This window comes from Pseudonaja textilis, chromosome 1 (assembly GCF_049901715.1).
Source record: "Pseudonaja textilis isolate UNSWEBS1 chromosome 1, rPseTex1.2, whole genome shotgun sequence".
Taxonomy (NCBI): domain Eukaryota; kingdom Metazoa; phylum Chordata; class Lepidosauria; order Squamata; family Elapidae; genus Pseudonaja; species Pseudonaja textilis.
In genome coordinates this window covers 158,451,885-158,470,526 of record NC_141990.1, presented here as the reverse complement: position 1 = coordinate 158,470,526, position 18,642 = coordinate 158,451,885, and the positions used below count along the sequence as shown (strand labels likewise).

Genomic DNA, 18,642 nt, shown 5'->3' with positions numbered 1-18,642 from the left:
AAATTCTTGTAATCAGATGTGGATCCTGCACAAATGATAGAAAGTTCATTTTCGGCATTATTTACATGATGGATGCATTAAGGTTACAGTGGTCAGGCTTACCAGGGAGACTAGGCAGGACGCATAGCCAGGTATGTTAATTCTACTTCATTGTAAAACTACATTAGGAGAGTCTTGCAAGTCTAAAAGTACAGTCCTCTCACCATCCCTTTTACAGCCTCGTAACTTGAGGAGGTGCTCTTCCTGAGCCTCTTGTTCCATTTACTATGCCCTGTGGGATGTGCTCACTCTCATTTGATCTTTGCTGGGAAGCATTACTTTGCCCAGTTTCCCAAAGTAATTATCCATACCATTACAACAGTAGGGGTCTTTGTGTACAACTTTAATCAGGACCAGCAACTCTGCCACTAAGTGAAGTGGTCATTAAATGAGAAATCGCGTGGCTACAACTGTTCTTTCCAGCTAGAAAGAGAAGACTACAGGTAGTCCACTCATTCAGTAATGATTATGACTGGTCCTCAAAGTTCTGGCCATCCAAAAATTTTCACAATCATGTAGCCACAATCTGGCTCACCAAATGGTTGCAGTGTCTCATGTTTGCATTTTGCAACCTTACCTCCCAGCTTCCCACAATGGAGAAGCCAGCAAGGGAAAGTCACAAGTTGCTCAGTTAAGTCTGCTCACTATCACACCTCCCCCAGTTCTTCTGCATTCAGCTCTGCCACCTGCAAACCCTTCCCAACCCTTGATAGCTCATGCTGCATCTCCCCAGCTGCAGGCAAGAGCCACTTACCCTTCCTGGCAACTTGGTTGCAGAGTGCCCGGGACTTACAACTTCTTGCTGGCTTCCCTGCTGACTTTGTATGTTGAAAGCTGGCAGGAAGTTACAAGGAAGCTTTACTTCCTTGATGCTTAATGATTCTTCATTTAACAACAGCAAGAGGGGCTGCAGGGATTGCCCTCACTAAGCATCCCAATGCTTTACAAATGAACTCAGCAATGGGATTCAGTTGCTATCATAACTCTAGGACTACCTATGGTTGGCTCTCATTTACTTTCAAGGTCTTAGTGTCTTCTGCAGATGGATCATAATAGCAGCCCCACAGTGGGAGTCATAGAAAAACTATAGAAATGGCTTGCAGTACTCCTTTGAAAATTCTTCTGGTTTCTCTACTGGGGGGGAGCGGGGAATTATTTTTTTTCAGCATTGTCATAACTTTGAATAGCCGCTGACTTGAATAGTCCATAAGTATGATCTGTATACAATGTGTACAAAAGCAATGGTCGTGCTTCGACGTAAGGCTTGAGAGGTAGGCAGCTAGAGATCACCCATCGTCATGGAAAAAGCAAAGCTTAATGCATTTCAACAGGATTATGATTTATCAGAAGAAAAAAATTCCTAAAATCTGTGCTGCGCTGAATCCAGGGGTTTTTATTAAGGACAAGGGACCAACTAGGTCTGACAAATTTAGGAAGAGTAGGGAAAGAAGATCTAAAGCATTCTCCCCAAGTTCAGTAGGCAGTAAAATATTAGCTTTGCATATTTTAACGTATTTTTCATTTATAATGATGAGTGCTATTTCAGATAGGTGGCTGTCCAGTCTTTTCTTAAAAACCGCCAGTGATGAAGCACCCACAACTTCTGAAGGCAAGCTGTTCTACTGGTTAATTGTCCTCACGGTTAGTAAGGTTCTCCTTAATTCCAGGTTTCTTCTCTCCTTGATTAATTTCTATCCATTGTTTCTTGTCCTGCCCTCTGATGTTTTGGAAAATAAGATCCCCCCCTTCTTTGTGGCAACCTCTCAAATACTGAAATATTGCTGTCATGTCCCCCCTAGTCCTTATCTCTAGACTAGCCAAACCCAATTCCTGAAACTGTTCTTCATATGTTTTTGTCTCCATGCCTTTAATCATCTTAGTTGCTCTTCTTTGCACTTTTCCAAAGTCTCAACTTTTTTGCAATGTGGTAACCAAAACTAGTAAGATCCAGGTGTGATCTTACTAAGGCTTTATAAAGTGGTATTAATAATGGTACTGCGTGTGATTTTGTTTCTTTTCCTCTGTTTATACGACCAAGCTTTTTTGGCTGCTGCACACTGCTGGCTCATGTTTAAGTGATTGTGCATCAGGGCTTCAAGGTCCCTCTCACAGTTACTGTTTTTGAGCCAGGTTTCACCTAATCTGTACTTGTACCTTTGGTTTTTCCTGCCAAAGTGTAAAACCTTGCTTTTCTCCACATTAAAATTTATTTTGTTGGATAGTGCCCATGGTTCAAGTCTGTCAAGATCTTTTTGGATCCTGAGCTTGTCTTCTGAGGTATTGGCTATTCCTGCCAGCTTAGTGTCATCTGCAAATTTGATGAGTTCCCCTTCTATCCCCTCATTAAAGTTATTTATGAAGATATTTAAGAGTATTGGGCCTAAGACAGAATCTTGTGGTACCCCATTGCTTATTTCCCTCCATGTAGATGTATTACTATTAAGGACTACTTGTCGAGTAGTTTGTCAGCCAGTTACAAATTCATCTGGAGTGATGCTGTCTATCCCACATTTTCCTAGCTTGTCAAGTAGGTCGTGACTGCAAAAAAATGAGTTAACCAGTTCTTTCTCTCTGCCTCCTGTTACTTCCTTGCCATCTTCTCTCTTTAGTGGACTTACTGTTTCCTTGACTTTTTTCTTGTTATTTATATGTTGAAAGAAACTTTTTTAAAAATTATCTTTGATTTTTGTTGCAAGTCTTTGTTTATTCTGAACATTCACTTTTCTGGCTTCATCTTTGCAGATTTTGGCTATCTGCTGATATTCTGCCTTAGTTATATGTCCCTCTTTTCACTTTTTGTACTTGTCCTTTTTGTCTTTCAGTTTATCACAGATCTTTGTGCAACCATGCTGGTTTCTTTTTGGATTTCCTGCTTTTCTTTTTCAGTGGATTACATTTTTCCGTTTCCTACACTTCTTGAATTGTTTTCCCTTTGAGGATTTTCATTCATGGAATCTTTCTTAGGCTGCCTCTGGGTTTGTTAAAATGAGCTCTTTTAAAGTTTAAGACTCTGGTCAGATTATATTCTATTGCTTGTGCTTGAATTATATTGAATTCCAATATGACATGGTCACTCTTGGTCAAAGCTCCTGCAATTTCAACTCCCTCTATCACTTCTTCTCTATTAGTAAGAAATATAGTTTTCTCTGTAATTCTCTCCATTACCTTTTAGATGACAAAGTTGTCAGCTAGGTTGGTTAGGAATCTGTTCGATCTCCCATTTGCTTTAGAGTTTGTGCCCCATGTTTCCTACATATACTTGTTAATTGTTCAGCAAAGAGTTCATCTATTTCTTCTGTTTGGTTAGGTTATCTGTAGTATATATGCCTATAGCAATGTCATTGGTTTTTCCTTTTATTGTTTATTGGAATGATGATAAATAAATCAGTCAAAGGGACAATCTAGAACACTAGTTTCAGGTGAAATAATTACCAAAGTACTAAATTAAAATAAGCTATAGTAGAACGATTATTTCTATAATGTTTGCTGCAACTGAATTGTTAGGATCTTGTACAATAATGGTTGGTATATTTAAAAAAACATGAAGTTGAAAAAGACCCTGAAATGAGCAGCTCAGAGATGAGAGCTGATGAAATTCCATTAGAAATTGTTCAATTGGGAACTTTCTATGAGAAAAAAATTACATTGATATTGTTTTTATTGTTTTTTAAGACAAACATAGATAAACACAACATAAAAGCATCAAGCCATCTTCCATATATATACATACAGTGTGTCGGTTGGTTTACAAATTGTTTTGTGCTTCCATTTCGTAGTCTTCAATTACAATTACATTGTATATATTCTCATATTTTCAATTAAATACATTAGTATCATTGTTAATCAATCATTTGACTATACTTTGATTCATTCATGTTTTATGAAATAATTCATATTTTACTTAATTTGTTTTATGACAGTTCATATTATCTCAAATCTATCCTACAATCATTTTGTAGGTATAATAAGAAAAAAATACATCTTTATATATTTATTATTTTCTAAGAATCTACATATTTCATTACCATGTTTTATTGTCTAACCATTGATAGAATAGATCCCAAATTTTATAAAATTGTTTATCATCTTGTTCTCTGATTTCAAATGTCAATCTATTCATTTCAGCACCTTCCAATATTTTCTTAATGATTTCCTCCTGTAATGGTATTTTCTCATTTTTCCAGTTTTTAGCAAATACAATCCTAGCCGCTGTTAATACATTTACAATCAGGTATTTCAATTCTTTACTATATATTTCAGGTAAAATTCCCAACAAAAATATCTCTGGTTTCAAGCCTATATGCTTTTTTGTCATTTTTTCCAACCACGTGTGGATTTTAGTCCAATATTTTTTAGCATCCACCACATATGGTAATTACATGATAAAAATTACATGATAAAATTCCATATTAATGAAAGATTGTATACATTAGAAATTAATTCTTTAATAAAACTGACTGCTAAATATAGTGACTGGAAGTTGAAAAAAATCCCACAAGAAAAATAAAAACGAACTTTGTACGTTGTGTTTTTAACAAGAATACATGTCCATGTCAATTCCAATTTGAAGGCAACTTTATTGTAGTACTCTGCAGCAAAAGCAAAAGGCCGAAGACAGACATCTGCAGCGTCTGTCTTAAGCTCCTTAAACTCAATGTTTTTTTTGCCCTGCAAGATCACAATTCACCTATGGAAGGCAACCATGCACACTTAGGAAATGATGTTTTTTCAGACAAGACGTAACTAAAATATCACTACTGTAACTCATGTGTAGTGAAGTTCGTCAACCCTGATGGAAAAGAAGACACTACAATTCATAAAATGGTGGCTAGACAACCCACAACTTTTTTGCTCATTTTTCCAGAGATATTTCCTTATCTAAACAGAGAAATAGAATGATCACAGACAGACAAAAAAGCAGTGGGAGCAGGAGTAACTTCTGACTTTCTGCTAGCTTTGCCACTGACTTGACTTGGGAAGCAGAAATCCATTTTAGTAATTCTAGTTCCTAGGCATATACTATATACCAGGGGTCCCCAACCACCAGGCCCCGGACTGGTACCAGTCCGTGGAACATTTCCTACCGGGCCGCCGGTTTGCTGGGCACCGCCATCTTGTTTTGACGAGAAAGTGCTTCCGGGTGAGCTTTTCCAGTTGGAAAGCGGCTTTTGGGTCCTGAAGGAATCCTCGTGCCTTAGTTTCATCGAAGGGGGGGGCTTCGAACGAAACTAAGGCACAAGGATTCTTTCAGCACCCAAGGCAAGGCGAGCTGAGTGACCATCCTGAAGCTGTCCCGAAGCGAAGCCCATCGACAAAGGTACAAAGGAGGAGTTGAAGGTGGCGAGAAGTGGGGGACGGCTGGCTGGCCGGTCGCTCGGCTTGCCTTGCCTTGTCATGCGTGCTGATGCCGGTACCGGGCCGTGGCACAAAAAAGGTTGGGGGCCACTGCTATTTACCATACCCAGCCTCTTTGCTCTTCTGAAAGGCTAGAGATAGACTCATGATTAGAAAGCGACCAGCATTCCTTCAAATTAACTATGAACATCTTAGAAACATGTAGGAGCTGAAACTATTTACCGTTGAATTCTTGAAAATAACTATTCCGAAGTGCGATTAAATGGAAAATTAATGTAATTGCACTTGTTAACTGGTATAGCAATTTGTGTACACGTTAGATAATAAGACCATATTTAGCATGGTATGGAATATTAATTGTTAACAAACTGGTTTTCAACAAAAGATCAAATCAGTTTATTTTTACTTTATACCTATCAATGCTTTAGATTTATCACCCAGGTAATAACTGTATTGTCACTGTAGTAAAGAATGCCCCGTGATTTATTCTGTTAAGTATATTATTGTATTTATTTGCATCACCTTGTTTTTACATTTTTCTTGTTGTTGACCAAATAAATATTGATTGGTTTATGCTGTTTTGAAGGGTGTTTTTCTGAAAAAAAAAATCCCTAAATCATTTTCTTTTATTCACTAGAAAAGCACCATTGGATGCAAATCCAAGTATAATGTGTACAATGTATAAACAACAAAGTAATTGAAGAGGGGGAAAAAAGCTTTACAGAACCAAAGTGATAATAGAAAAAATGGTCCGGTTACAGTTATGCTATTTTATTATGCAAGCTGGTCTTACTTCAATTTAAAATGTCTTCTAAGATAAACATGATTAAAAATGGATGTGATGGTAATTTGGCAGTGATATCTGTGACCCCATTGATTAAGAATGTAACTGTCCTATGGATCATGTATCACGAGTTAGATTTGTTTAAAACTAGTTAGATTTGTTTGAATAAACAAACCTGGATGGATTCATACAATCTTGTCAAAATGGATAATTTCACATGAACCATAATCATAAATGTTAGTGCTTCCTATGCATGAATCCAGTCAAAGTCAATACTTAAATACTAATCCCAAAAGTGCTTTTTTTCTTTGAAGATGTTTCACTTCCCATACAAGAAGCTTCTTCAGCTCCGACTGGCTGGTGGGGAATGGAAGGATTTATACTCCTTGCAGACAGCTGGTCATTTGCACTCTTTACCTTTGGGACAGCCATGACCTAGATGACTGAAAATCTCCATGGGTCCAGATGCGTCACGTGCTGGCCACAGCTGGTTTAGCAAAAGGGAAAAAAGTCCTGATACGTCACGTGACGCCGCCGTGACCACGTGAGTTTGACACCCCTGCCATAGACATTTAAATACCAATCTTCTTGAGTCATAACTAATGAAAAAATAAACTAAAGTTTAGATATTTGCAACATCATAGTAGGATTTGGTGCACTAATATGGTAAAAAACTTGGAATACTACTGAGTAAAATTACATATGAAATGTTAATTAAACTACAAAAAGAAAACTAAGCAAGAATAGCTCTGGGAAGCAAGACCATTAGAAGATAATGTAAGAAAACAATGCACCAGCAAATAACTATTGTAAAGAGTGGACCTTCTCAGTGCACCATATTCTTTTTATTGTAGTACCATTTTCATTGTCTGGAAGTTGAATGATGGCATCTGAACTTCTTTTCTTGTTGGTTCAAACCAACAAGAAAAGAAATCCAATTGTCATGTCTCAACTTCCAGAAACCTCTACCTGGATAGCTAAGCATCTTCATTGACATATTAAGATTTGTTGATAACTCACTATAAATACATGTGTTGCTGGATCCAGATACTTTAAGGTTATTGAATAATATGTATATTTTAATTTGCATACCACTATATTGTATGTTGCATACTACCCTGTTTAGGTTTTATTTAGTTCTGTTACTGTAATAAACAGTTTGTGCTTCAGTGAAAGAGTGTCTAATGAACCCTTTTATTAAAAAAAATTGGGACATTAATGAAATCTCTTACACTGTACCTAAATATATTTACCTCAATATATTTATATTTTTCTTTTAACAACAAAGTAGATTGCAACTATTTTTTTCTTTTACAATAAAGTAGATACTTCAGAGGTCTGAGCCTTTGTTAATGAGCTTTATGGCTCAGTGGAATATGAAAATCTCAATTAGATGTTAGTATCCTAACCACAATAATATATTGCTCCCTAAACTAGCTAGGAAAAGGATTGTGCCCAAATACAGAGTGTGCACTAAGATGAGTCTGTATGCTGTAACACTATACTGTAGTCGAAATACACATTGCCAAATTATTTTTTACATGTAATAATGTATCCTTTGGCAAATCAATTTCAGTTTAGAATTTAAGTTGAATCATTGGATCTGAATTGAACTTCCAAGTCAAATCTTTGCCTTGATGGATAACAAATAGCTACCAGGTTCAAGAAGCAAAGTAGTATTGTTTAGATAGACTAAAATGCAATCACTATTGCTATATTATAAAATTCCAGTTCTGAATTTTAAAAGCATTATCATTTGCTTTTAACTTGAGACCAGCAATGTATAGAATTGTGATTCTTGTCGAGTAACAAGAATAAGATTATTTGGGTTGGAAAGTAATCAGGAAAGGATCCAGAAATTCAGCAAATAAACACATTTTTAAACATCTCCACAGTCATGAGGTATCTGGACTGTGGGCAGCAGTATAGATTAAGGTTGAATTTTCCATCACTCCCCCCACCCCCCCATGTCTTCAGGTCAGTGTTGATTCTTGATGCCTACCTAGACAAGTCTCTGCAGCTTTCCTGGCAGGATTTCAGAAGTAGTTTGCCATTGCCTTCTTCCTAGGGCTGAGTGAGTGACTGGCCCAAGATCACCCAGCTGCTTTTGTGCCTAAGGCAGGACTTAGTTCTAATTATCTTCCAGTTTTTACCCTTAACCATTACGCCAGGTTACACCAAAATAACTACCTTTTTTTTTTCAGGGGAGAAATAAATATTGTAGACTGGCAAATCTCTAGCAACTTCCTGAAATACCAGTTATGAGTCTTCTGCTGTCTTAATTTTAAACAGTTCAGTTACAAAGTGCCTGGGAGACCAATCCTATAAACAATGCAATGTGTACATATGTTGTTCTTGTTGCTGGGCAATCGATGCCTGTGAAGTTCTACTGTAAGCATAAGGAGAAATTGATTTAGGGTGGTTGTATTTTGCATAGCTTTGTATAATATTGGAATATATCTGCTGCCAACTCAATTTTCCCGTGAAGAAGAGGATGAGTAATCAGGATGTAATAGTTTTAAATGTAGGTGGGTTTAAATTTACCACAAGGCTTTCTACACTGCAAAAATTCCCTGAGTCAAGATTGGCAAAAATGTTGAATGGCAATGACCCTGAATTTAAATTGCTAAATGGTCAATATTTTGTGGACCGTGATGGAGTTCTGTTTGGCTACATTTTGGATAGCTTAAGAACGCTCCAGCTTGCCTTGCCTAGTGACTTCTCAGACTACAAGAGATTGCAGAGAGAAGCTGACTTCTATGAACTTTATTCTGTGGCTGATCTCCTACATCAGGAAAATTTGCTGAAACCCAAACCAGAGATCTTAGAAATACGATTCTTGCTCCAGGAAATGCAGGGTTTTTTCCGCATATTTGGTTCCTGCAGCATTACTATTGATGAGCTGGCTGACCGGATCACAACCTTTGCAGAAAATTTTGTAGGAATGAGCTGGAAAAGTCATCATGTCCCTTCTCAGAAGTCACTGTCTCCCCTTTCTTTGGAAAGACCTTCTCATCATGATCTTGTCTTCCAGTGTGGCATCATCTATAGCGATCAATCTGTTGCAAGGTATTTTTGAAATTATTTCTGTGTGTTGCCATAGAAATATTTTATAGGTTCTTGGTTCTCAGTGGAACAGGTAGCGTTATGGAGAAGTATGTCTATGAAGATTCTCAGCCATCCAGGTCTTGTTTGTCCCAAAGGTGCTTTTTCAAGAGGCAACTGGAATTTCTGGTTTTTCTTTGAAGATGTTTCACTTCTCATCCAAGAAGCTTCTTCAGCTCTTTCCATTCCCCACCATCCAGTCAGAGCTAAAGAAGCTTCTTGGATGAGAAGCCAAACATCTTCAAAGAAAAACAGAAAATCCAGTTGCCTTTTGAAGAAACATCTATGGGACATTACATAGAAGTAGTTATTATAAGTATCTGAACTTAAAATTAGTTGTTGATAACTTAGATACTGCTCTAGGTTAAATGAGTGAAAGCTGGGCTGCCACCCTTATATTACAAACTTCACTTCATGAACACGAGAGAATACAGTACTGTATAACATGATGGCAAAAAATCATAAAGAGCTTGAAAGAAGTTATTATTTACATTGAAGAATATAACATAAACCAACAAAATTACCCATCCCAAAGTAGGTTAAAATTAGCAAGTTGAATAAGACTTCTTTATATATAACTAAAATATTCCTATCTCCTGGTATCATCATGAAATCCTAAAGCCAGCTGGGAAAAAATTCAAAACCAAGGATCTGTCAGTAAGAATACCTTTGTTCTCAGAATTGGAAACAAAAACGAGGTCAGAAGAGTTCAGAGTTTATTGCCAATCACATTGGACAAAAAGGCATTCCCAACTATAGTAGTTCGGAGTAATTATGGGCTGCATATTTTACTTATACCATCAAGAATTATATCAAGTGAAGAACACTGCATATTATGGAATTCAGTAATTTCTCTTTCAGAAAAGCCACTGCATTGTATAGCTGAAAATAGCTACAAGTAAAACAAAATGTTACTAGGGTCTTGAAAAGGCAGAACCATGAATGACAGCCACTATTACATGAATGAAAGGGGCGTTGGTTCTTACCTGATACGCTTCTTTTCATGGAGCTGTCGAGAGCGTCCAGGTTGGGAGGAGCTCCAGTCTCGGCTCTTACAGGCTGAAAGTGAGGAACGCCCCTCACCATCACGTGGTCCTCGGGCGCTCCCCAGGTTTTTGCGCAGACGAGAAGGAAGGTCCTGTTCTCATCACACTCAGGAAAAAAATATATTAGATTGCTCGGTCGAACAGCCAGGTTTCCCACCAGACGGCCTATGGGTGGGGCTGGACGCTCTCGACAGCTCCATGAAAAGAAGCGTATCAGGTAAGAACCAACGCCCCTTTTCCATAGAGCTGTCTCGAGCGTCCAGGTTGGGACATACCAAAGCTTGGCTAGTCCTGCGGGTGGGGCCCCGTCTGGTATAGAATCTCTCCTGGAACCCTGATGACCCGCTGGAAGGCATGCCCAACAGGAGAGACCCCTGGAGATTGGAATGTCTCAACAAGGGGCCTAAAGAGGAGGTGGAGCTGTCCAGAAGGCAGTCCCGCCAAAGAGGCCAACAGGTGTGCACTGGGACCGGAATTCAAGAGACTGGGAAGATCGACCCGTGTTGGGAATTCCCCTGGGAGAACTCCGGAACAGAGAGGAGGAGGGGAGGCGCAGAGGAGCCCTAAAACTAGAGACCGGGGGAACACGGCAATGGGCTACCTCCATGACCCGGGAGAGAAGGAGGGGCCCCTCTGCTAGGATCAGGAAGACCCCGGGGAACCAATTGCCTGGACGTAGCGAGTTCCCGGAACAGCGGCCTGTCCTGGGGGGAGCCAGGTTCGGTTCCTCCCAACGGCGAGGCGGACGACTTTGCTCAAGGACCCAGCTGGCCGAGGGCCGCCTTGTCTGGGGATAAAAGTAGTAGTGAAGGCTAGAGATCTGTGTGAGGACCGGGAGTGCAAGAAGGGACCCCAGCTAGCATTGGATGGGGGTAGATGTGTTGCCGACCAGTTGCCCAGGGCAGGGTGAGGAGGACAAGAGTGCTCCTGGGGTAGGAGCCTGTTGCAAGCAGGGGTTAAAGGTCAGAGTAGAGATTGGCCTTCTCGCACTCCTTCCTCTCTTTTTTTTTTTTTTAAAGCAAGCGCCTGGGGACGACTGCATTATCGGGAAGCACGGAGCGAACCTCTCCCGGATCCCCGGGAGGGCTTCCTGGAAGAGTTACCTCCGGACCCATCCGGCTCTGCTCGGTAGGGAGATCTGTAGGGAGAGGATCGGTAGTATCTGGAAAAGGAGGAGGAATGGGAAGAACCCTGGCGAAGAGAGGGGGAGGAACCTCTGAAGTCAGACCTCCTAGAGAGGGAAGGGAGGTACTTGCGCTTGTTCCGGGTCTCGGCCAGGAATGGGTCGAGAACCGGTCCAAATAGCTTCCCCCCAGAGATGGGGGCTGATGCTAGCTTAGTCTTGTTTTTAACATCCGCTTGCCAGTGGCGGAGCCAGAGTAGACGGCGGGCGGTGACCTGGGACGAAATGGCCCTGGTGGAGAACTTTGCCGCCTGGAAGGTGGCGTCTGCCGAAAACTCGGCCGCGGCCAGGATCTTGGCAATGTCCTGGTGCGCCCTGAGATTGGCTGCGGGAACATGCTGCTTGAGCTGCTGGAGCCACTTGATGGAAGACCTGGTGAAAAAGGACGCGGCAGTGGAAGCCCTGACTGCCCAGGCGTCAGAGAGGTGAGCGCGGCACAGGGCCAGTTCAGCTCGCTTGTCCTCGGGCTGGAGAGCATCGAGTGAGTCGCTGGGAGTAGAGCGGGAAGCCAGGCCTACCACGGGCTCGTCCACGGGAGGGGATCGAGCAAGGTGGAGAACTGCGGTTCCAGGTTAAAAACCGCTTGTCCTGGGTGTTGGGGGAGGGGGCCCCGAGGAGGCCAGCTGCCTAGAGACCATGTCTGAGAATATGGGCGGGACAGGGATCACCTCAGTTTCCACCACGGGCTGAGAGAAGAGAGAGTCGGGAGGAACCCCTGCCGCCGCTGGGTTGGGTGGGGGAGGGGGGTTCAGGCCCGAGGTAGTCCTGGCTTTGAACAGGAGGGACCTAAATAGGTGCGGTTTAAAGAGCCCTAAAAACGCGGGCTGGCCTGGAGAGAGGCCCTCGTCCTCCGACATGTCCCCCTCTAGGGGGCCTGTTCCCGAAAAGAGTTCGCTGCCTATGAGGGACCCCATGTCAAGGTCCTGCTCGTCCCCAAAGAGGGAAGGGTCCCCGGGTTCTTGGGCCTCCATCCCCTCCATCTCCAAAGGTAAGGTTAAGTCCCCTTGGGGAGTTGCCTGACCATGCGAGGCCGCTGATCCTAGGGCCTCAGGGGCCGCAGGCCGAGGAGCCAGACCGGCCAGCTGCTGCATCTGTTGTGCTACCCTTTGCCGGATGGCCAGCTCCATAGCCTGCATTAGGTTTTCGGGTATTTCCGCCATGGGGGGTGGGTGAGACTCCTCCGGGCGCAGTTCTACAGCAGTGGTGGGCAAGGTGACCTCAGGGGCCTGTCCAGGCTGTGGGGGAGAAGCAGAAGCAGGAGAGGAGGGGAGAGGAGGATGGGTGGAGGTTGATGGAGCGGAAGGGTCCCGGGGCACAGAGCTTGACTCATGAGAGCGTCTGTCAATTTCCCTTTCGAGGGCCCTGTGTTGCCTGAGGGCATCCCTTTGAGAAGCTTTGGATGGTTCCTGTGCCTGTTTGCGCAGGTGGTGGGATTTAGCCTTGGCCTTCAGAGAAGTGCCACGAGAGGTATTGTCGTCTGCCATCTGGAGAGGAGAGAAAAAAGGAAAAAAATTTTCTGGTTAATGCGAGGCGGTTAACGGGTCTGGGTACAGCCTAAGCAGAGGCTGGAACTCCCAGTGCTCGATGCACCCCTTTTTGTCAAGGCAACAGAATTGTTCTGCCACGTGTTGGGAAGTAGGGCCTCAGCCCGGGGCCAATCAGCCAGAATAAACGCCAAGCTGTCCCTGCCGGGCGAACCGGGAAGGGACATGGCAAGCAACTAACTCCTTAGTTGGGGGAGACTTAGGCAGGATTGCAAGGTATTTGAGCAGTCCCGGATCTGCCCAGGAGTCAGGGAAACAATGCGGCCTACTGGTAGGCCTCTGATAAAAACCAATGACCCTGGGGCCGCAGGCAGAAGGGAATAATGTAAGCTGAAACCAGGTCTGGATGCGGCCTGCGTGGAGGCCGGGAATCCCAGCGCACGTTCCACGCCCCCCTTTTAGTCAAAAAAAATTTTTCTGTTTAAAATAGAGGTTTGGTACGAACCAGGGCCTAGCCCAGAGACCAATCAGCCAGAAGGTGAACGCCAGGCAGCTACCCCTGCTGGACGGACCGGGGAAGGGGTGGGGGGGGGCAGAGCTGCTACTTCGCCTGCTGGGGAAAAGGCTGCAGGGCCAACGGGCCCTATTTCTGCAGGAGGCCTGTCGGTAGAATGAAAGACAGGCTGAGACGTGGGAGTCCCAGACTGCCTAATGGTCAGTTAAGGCTGCGGCCTGTAAAAGGGCCTCTAGTAATGGCGGACGGCCATGCGGCCACTCACAAGATGGCGGCCGTTCCAGGGCACACCCAAGATGGCGGACGCCACAGGGGGCCCAAGATGGAGGCAGCAAGTAACGGAGGCAGCCCCAGCGGCGGTAAACTCCCAGGGAAAAGTAGAGAAATTGACCCTTTGGGAGAACCAGGGAAGCGTTCCCTGGGCTAGATGGCGTTCGCGGGCGGGGGGCGGCGGCTAAAGCGAGGAGAGGCAGGCAGAAGCGAGCGGCCTCGCGCGAGCAATTAGGCAGCAAACGAAGCGGGGGGGTGCAGCGCTCGAAGCGCTCGTTTTCTCCCCTTAAGGAAACAGTTCGGATGTTAAAAACACTCCCTGGGGAGTTCAAACCTGAGTTCCTGCGCTGCCTGCCGGTGATCCACGTAGAAAGCGATGAGAAGAAGAGGCCTAGAATGCTGAACGACCGGAGCAAGAGAAAAACAGCCTGTTTGCCACGAGGCTGAGCAAAAAACTGGGGAGCGCCCGAGGACCACGTGATGGTGAGGGGCGTTCCTCAATTTCAAGCTCAGCCTGTAAGAGCCGAGACTGGAGCTCCTCCCAACCTGGACGCTCGAGACAGCTCTATGGAAAATGTAACCTCTAACTGAAATTAATCAAGGATAACCTGAGATTCCATCTGAGTCTGTGGATTCAAGAAGCATATTTGCAAGATGGAGGGAAAGGAATATGTTCAAATGAAAATCCAAGCAATTTTAAAATATCTTCTGTGAATTTCTAAAACTTAGAAATTTCCAAAATCCTTACTTTAAATGACAAGTAATTTCTAACGAATTCTGAGGTTAAATAGGAATTCAGGGAATAGAAAAAATGCTGACAAATACATAATGGAACCTTACCCAGGGTGTAAAAATCATTTTCAAATCAAGTAAACTCAGTGGTAGGGTAAATCAAACCAAAATTTGCACCCACGTGAAGTTCTCCAAAAGTAGAAGAGGTCTTCTAATATGATACTGGAACTTAAGGCCAAGGACAAATGTTTCTTATCAGCTCTTGTTCTCCTTAACAACTGAGAAGATGGCAACTCATTCTGAAGAGATAAATTATTTGCTTATCTCTTTTCTGTGATGTGGCCCCTAATGCTACATCACAGAGAAGCCTTACCTGTGTCTGTGAAGTCAGTGTAACAGTGGAAGAATCAGTATGCGTCTAGAGATAGAGAAAAGGGACAAAAAGTTTCTGATAACACAGTTGAGGGTGATCCTTTTAGGAGCAGAAGGAGAAGAAAGAGTACGAACTTAATCCTTGATATGAAAAAGAAGTTTTGCACATATTTGTGTGTGAGAGAATTTATTTCCATCATTTTTTTCCTATTTCAAAAATATGCAAAATGTTTCTGTATGATTATGATATTGACCGTGTTGTGAAGTTTACATTAGCTAATGTTCTTTACTCCTCTAATAACACTGACATAATGGTAAACCAAGATTCTTATATTCCTGTGAAGAAATATGATATTAGCACAGTTATCACTGTTTTGCCCTTCCACTCATGAGCAGGTAAGCAAAATAATAAATTTGTTTAGCATTCTGAGTAATAACTACAAAATAACTTAATAAACCAAATACTTGCTAAATTAATTTTAAAGAAGCTTTTCTTAAAGAAATAATGTGAAAGAAAAAATAAACTTTGTCACATATAATAAGGTTGTCCTGCAGATAGATAATATAGCAAAAAGGAATTAAATAGATTTGCCACCGCAGAATTTATCAAAAGCTGCATTTGGATGGGGTGTATGTATGATAGGGAATGTTGAGGCAAACGGCATAAGTTTGCAGCCAAAGGTAAATGGGAATGTTATCTCTCGTAAGCAGGCTCTACAGGAGGACATATGACTTACTAGAGATATAGTGTGTTTTGAATGAGGGTTTCGAAATTAGGAGCTGGAGATTCTAGGTTTGCAAATTCCCCATCTCTGATAGATGAAATGCCATTAGATCCATTGGTATTTCTTTTTGACTATATTATCATCTAAATCATTGCAATCATAAACACTGATCTCCTGTAAGGTCACTATGGCTAGAGGTCTTAATGCAAGGTAGTAGAACTTTTCCTGTTCTAAAACACTTGCTGAAGTAAATAATGGGTTTTGTACATATCATCCAATTAAGAGAAATAATATAAAAATGTAAAGCAAGCTGGTTCTGCTTTCTAAGGTAAATATATTGTTCGGCTATTCAAATTTTTAGACTTTTTAAAGTTATTTCTTTTATGAAAATGTGCAGAAAAGCAGTAGTAAACCCCAGGATCATTTCAAATGGAAAATGAAACTTGTGAGCCTTCAACCTCAACTATAACATTTTAGAAAAAAGTGTCAGTGATTATAATATAAAACATTTTATGGAAGGACCTCTGGCACTTGCTTTTCAGAAAACCAGCAAAATCATGCCCCTTTCACAATCTCCCAAAAAAACTTTTATTAATTCAGGACATTGTTAACTTGTCTTTTAGTGCACTTAAATCTTCAGTCAATCTTTAAAAATAAAGTCTATTTCAGCTTAGCTTGAACTCATGGCATATATTATTTTGGCAATATAGATCTGGCAATGTGTTTTGCAAATTCTGCCCTCCCCACAAATTTCCAGACTACAGACTTGGGATTTCTTAGAGATCTGATCAAAAGAATCTCACCTTGCTTAATTTTTCAGCACGAGCCAAGGTCAAGTAGATGCTGCCGACCTGGGCTTGAAAAATTGCACTGTTTAAAAATTTAATAAAAAATGCATTGAAAATGCATAATACATATCTACAAAATGATTACAGGGTAGATTTGAGATGATAATATGAACTGTCATAAAATAAATTAAGTAAAATATGGATTATCTTGTAAATCATAAATGAATAATAGTATCGTCAAATGATTGATTAACAATGATATTAATGTATTTAGGAATATTTGATTGACAATATGAGAACATATACAATGTAATTGTAATTGAAGACTACGAAGTGGAAGCACAAAACAATTTGTAAACCAACCGACACACTGTATGTATATATATGGCTTGATGTTTTTATGTTGTGTTTGTCTATGTTTGTCTTAAAAAACAATAAAACTTTAAAAAAAGAAAGAAAATGCATAATAAATCAATACTACCATATTTATCTCTTTTCCTTCTACAGATATGTTTCTATAAAACCTGATAAGAGGAAGCTGTTTAATGGAGCTAATGTTCTTGGACTACTGATTGATATCTTACTCAAAGATGGATTTCGTTTACTAAGTTCTAGGACCGTTTCAGCTGAGGAAAAAGTTGAATGTTATTGTTTTGAAAGAATGAGATCACCAGAGGTCTTCACCATCAATATCACACAAAGCAAAAGAGCTACTACAATGCAACCATCAAAACAAATCCAGATGAACAGGTCCAAATGATACAATATTCTAAGAAAGATTGTATAAAGTATAAAGAATAAAGGTGTATGTCATCCTGTCTCTTCTTGGGGATGTGGATGGCCATATAAATGTGATAAAGAAGCAATTATGATTGAAAAAGAGCAAAATTCTTGTTTGCAGCTTATAATTTTTATTAGATTTTTTTTTTACTGAACTGACAATTAGGGTTAATTTAGGGATACATGATCATTAGCCCCAGTCCCAGCCATTATAGCTAATGGTTTTAGGATAATCAGAATTATTATTAAGACCTAGATGTTCATGGGTTTTTCAGTACAGTAGTAAAGAATTCAAGCAATTCCCTTATTCTTCATGTCTCAACTTATTTTTCCAACAATCACCATCATTTGTTGCTCATGGAAGCAGTCTCTGGCAGGATGTGGTGATATTGACATTGGAGATTTATTGATATTGACATTTTTACTTATTATTCCTTCTTCCCACAAGTATTTTCTGTTATCTTTGGTTCTGCTTAGAATGTTGGCAATATTGTACTTCATTTTTTCAATGTAAGTGGTGTAACAATGGAATCCATAATAACACATACTGTACATTTCTAAAAAATTTCTGTCAGGTGCAAAAGACTAGGTCCATACATGAAGGTTCAATTAAATTGATTTACTGCTAAAACTCTCTGTACAGGAATCTTAACTAATGGTCAGCATCTTGCTTAGAGTTAGATATGGGTCAACAGCACTCAAGGGGAGTTGGACTTAATTCTCTTGTGTCTACATAGGGACTTTATGCCGACCCCTTTTTTTCACTCAACCCCCATGTTCTACTATCCCTTCTCCTACAATTTCAGTCTTATTCCAAATATTACAAAATGTGCAAATGTATTTTTTGTCCTTATAATAGTCATGCTCATGCTATAGTGGCTATATCTTGGGTGGAAATGACTTCACGTGGAACCTGTCTCATGATTTAGCAATCTAACATTTGGGCAAACTATATATGTTTTAAATAATGTAAATGTAATTTTCTTTTGTATTTATTACCTGATATTAAACCTATGTAGAGATTTATGTAATAAGACATGTCATTTATAATTTTCATAGGGGATACATACTGTCTGACTAAGAGATACCTATACAATTAACAAGAAATGCATGTGAATTATCTTACAAGTTATATGAAAACAGTGGGAACTCATTAATTTGGAGAATATCCATTTCTAGTTTACAGTGTCAATCTCATTTGTTTATTCAGAATACATTCCATTCTCTGATTTAAAATGATATTCCATACCTGATTTTTTTAATGACAATGTGACAAAATACTTTCCCTCAATTTAAAGTTCTTGTGGAAAGTATGAAGGCATCAGGGCAAAGTCAATCATGAAGGTTATTGGTAAGGCTATCAGATCTGAGTTGAGTCTAGACACATAGAATGCATCAAAGAAGTACTGAAAACTCTTTGCTGCCATCTCGTGCTCATTTGAAATCTTGCAGACTAGATCTAGTG

General features: G+C 40.8%; 1 protein-coding gene across 1 annotated transcript; it reads left to right on the top strand.

Moving 5' to 3' along the window:
• The first annotated feature begins 8,562 nt into the window (after positions 1 to 8,562).
• KCNRG (potassium channel regulator) lies at positions 8,563 to 17,808 on the top strand. The gene is made up of 2 exons (XM_026707826.2): positions 8,563 to 9,247; positions 16,905 to 17,808. The coding sequence occupies exons 1-2, from the start codon at positions 8,673 to 8,675 to the stop codon at positions 17,155 to 17,157; spliced, it is 828 nt and encodes a 275-aa protein (XP_026563611.1). The 5' UTR covers positions 8,563 to 8,672; the 3' UTR covers positions 17,158 to 17,808.
• The last annotated feature ends 834 nt before the right edge of the window (positions 17,809 to 18,642 follow it).

What these genes read in the sequence shown, in the direction of transcription:
- KCNRG (XM_026707826.2), top strand. Translation starts at nt 8,673, where the DNA reads ATGAGTAATCAGGATGTAATAGTTTTAAATGTAGGTGGGTTTAAATTT. An exon ending in AGCGATCAATCTGTTGCAAG is followed by an intron (nt 9,248 to 16,904) that starts GTATTTTTGAAA and finishes TTCCTTCTACAG; the next exon opens with ATATGTTTCTATAAAACCTG.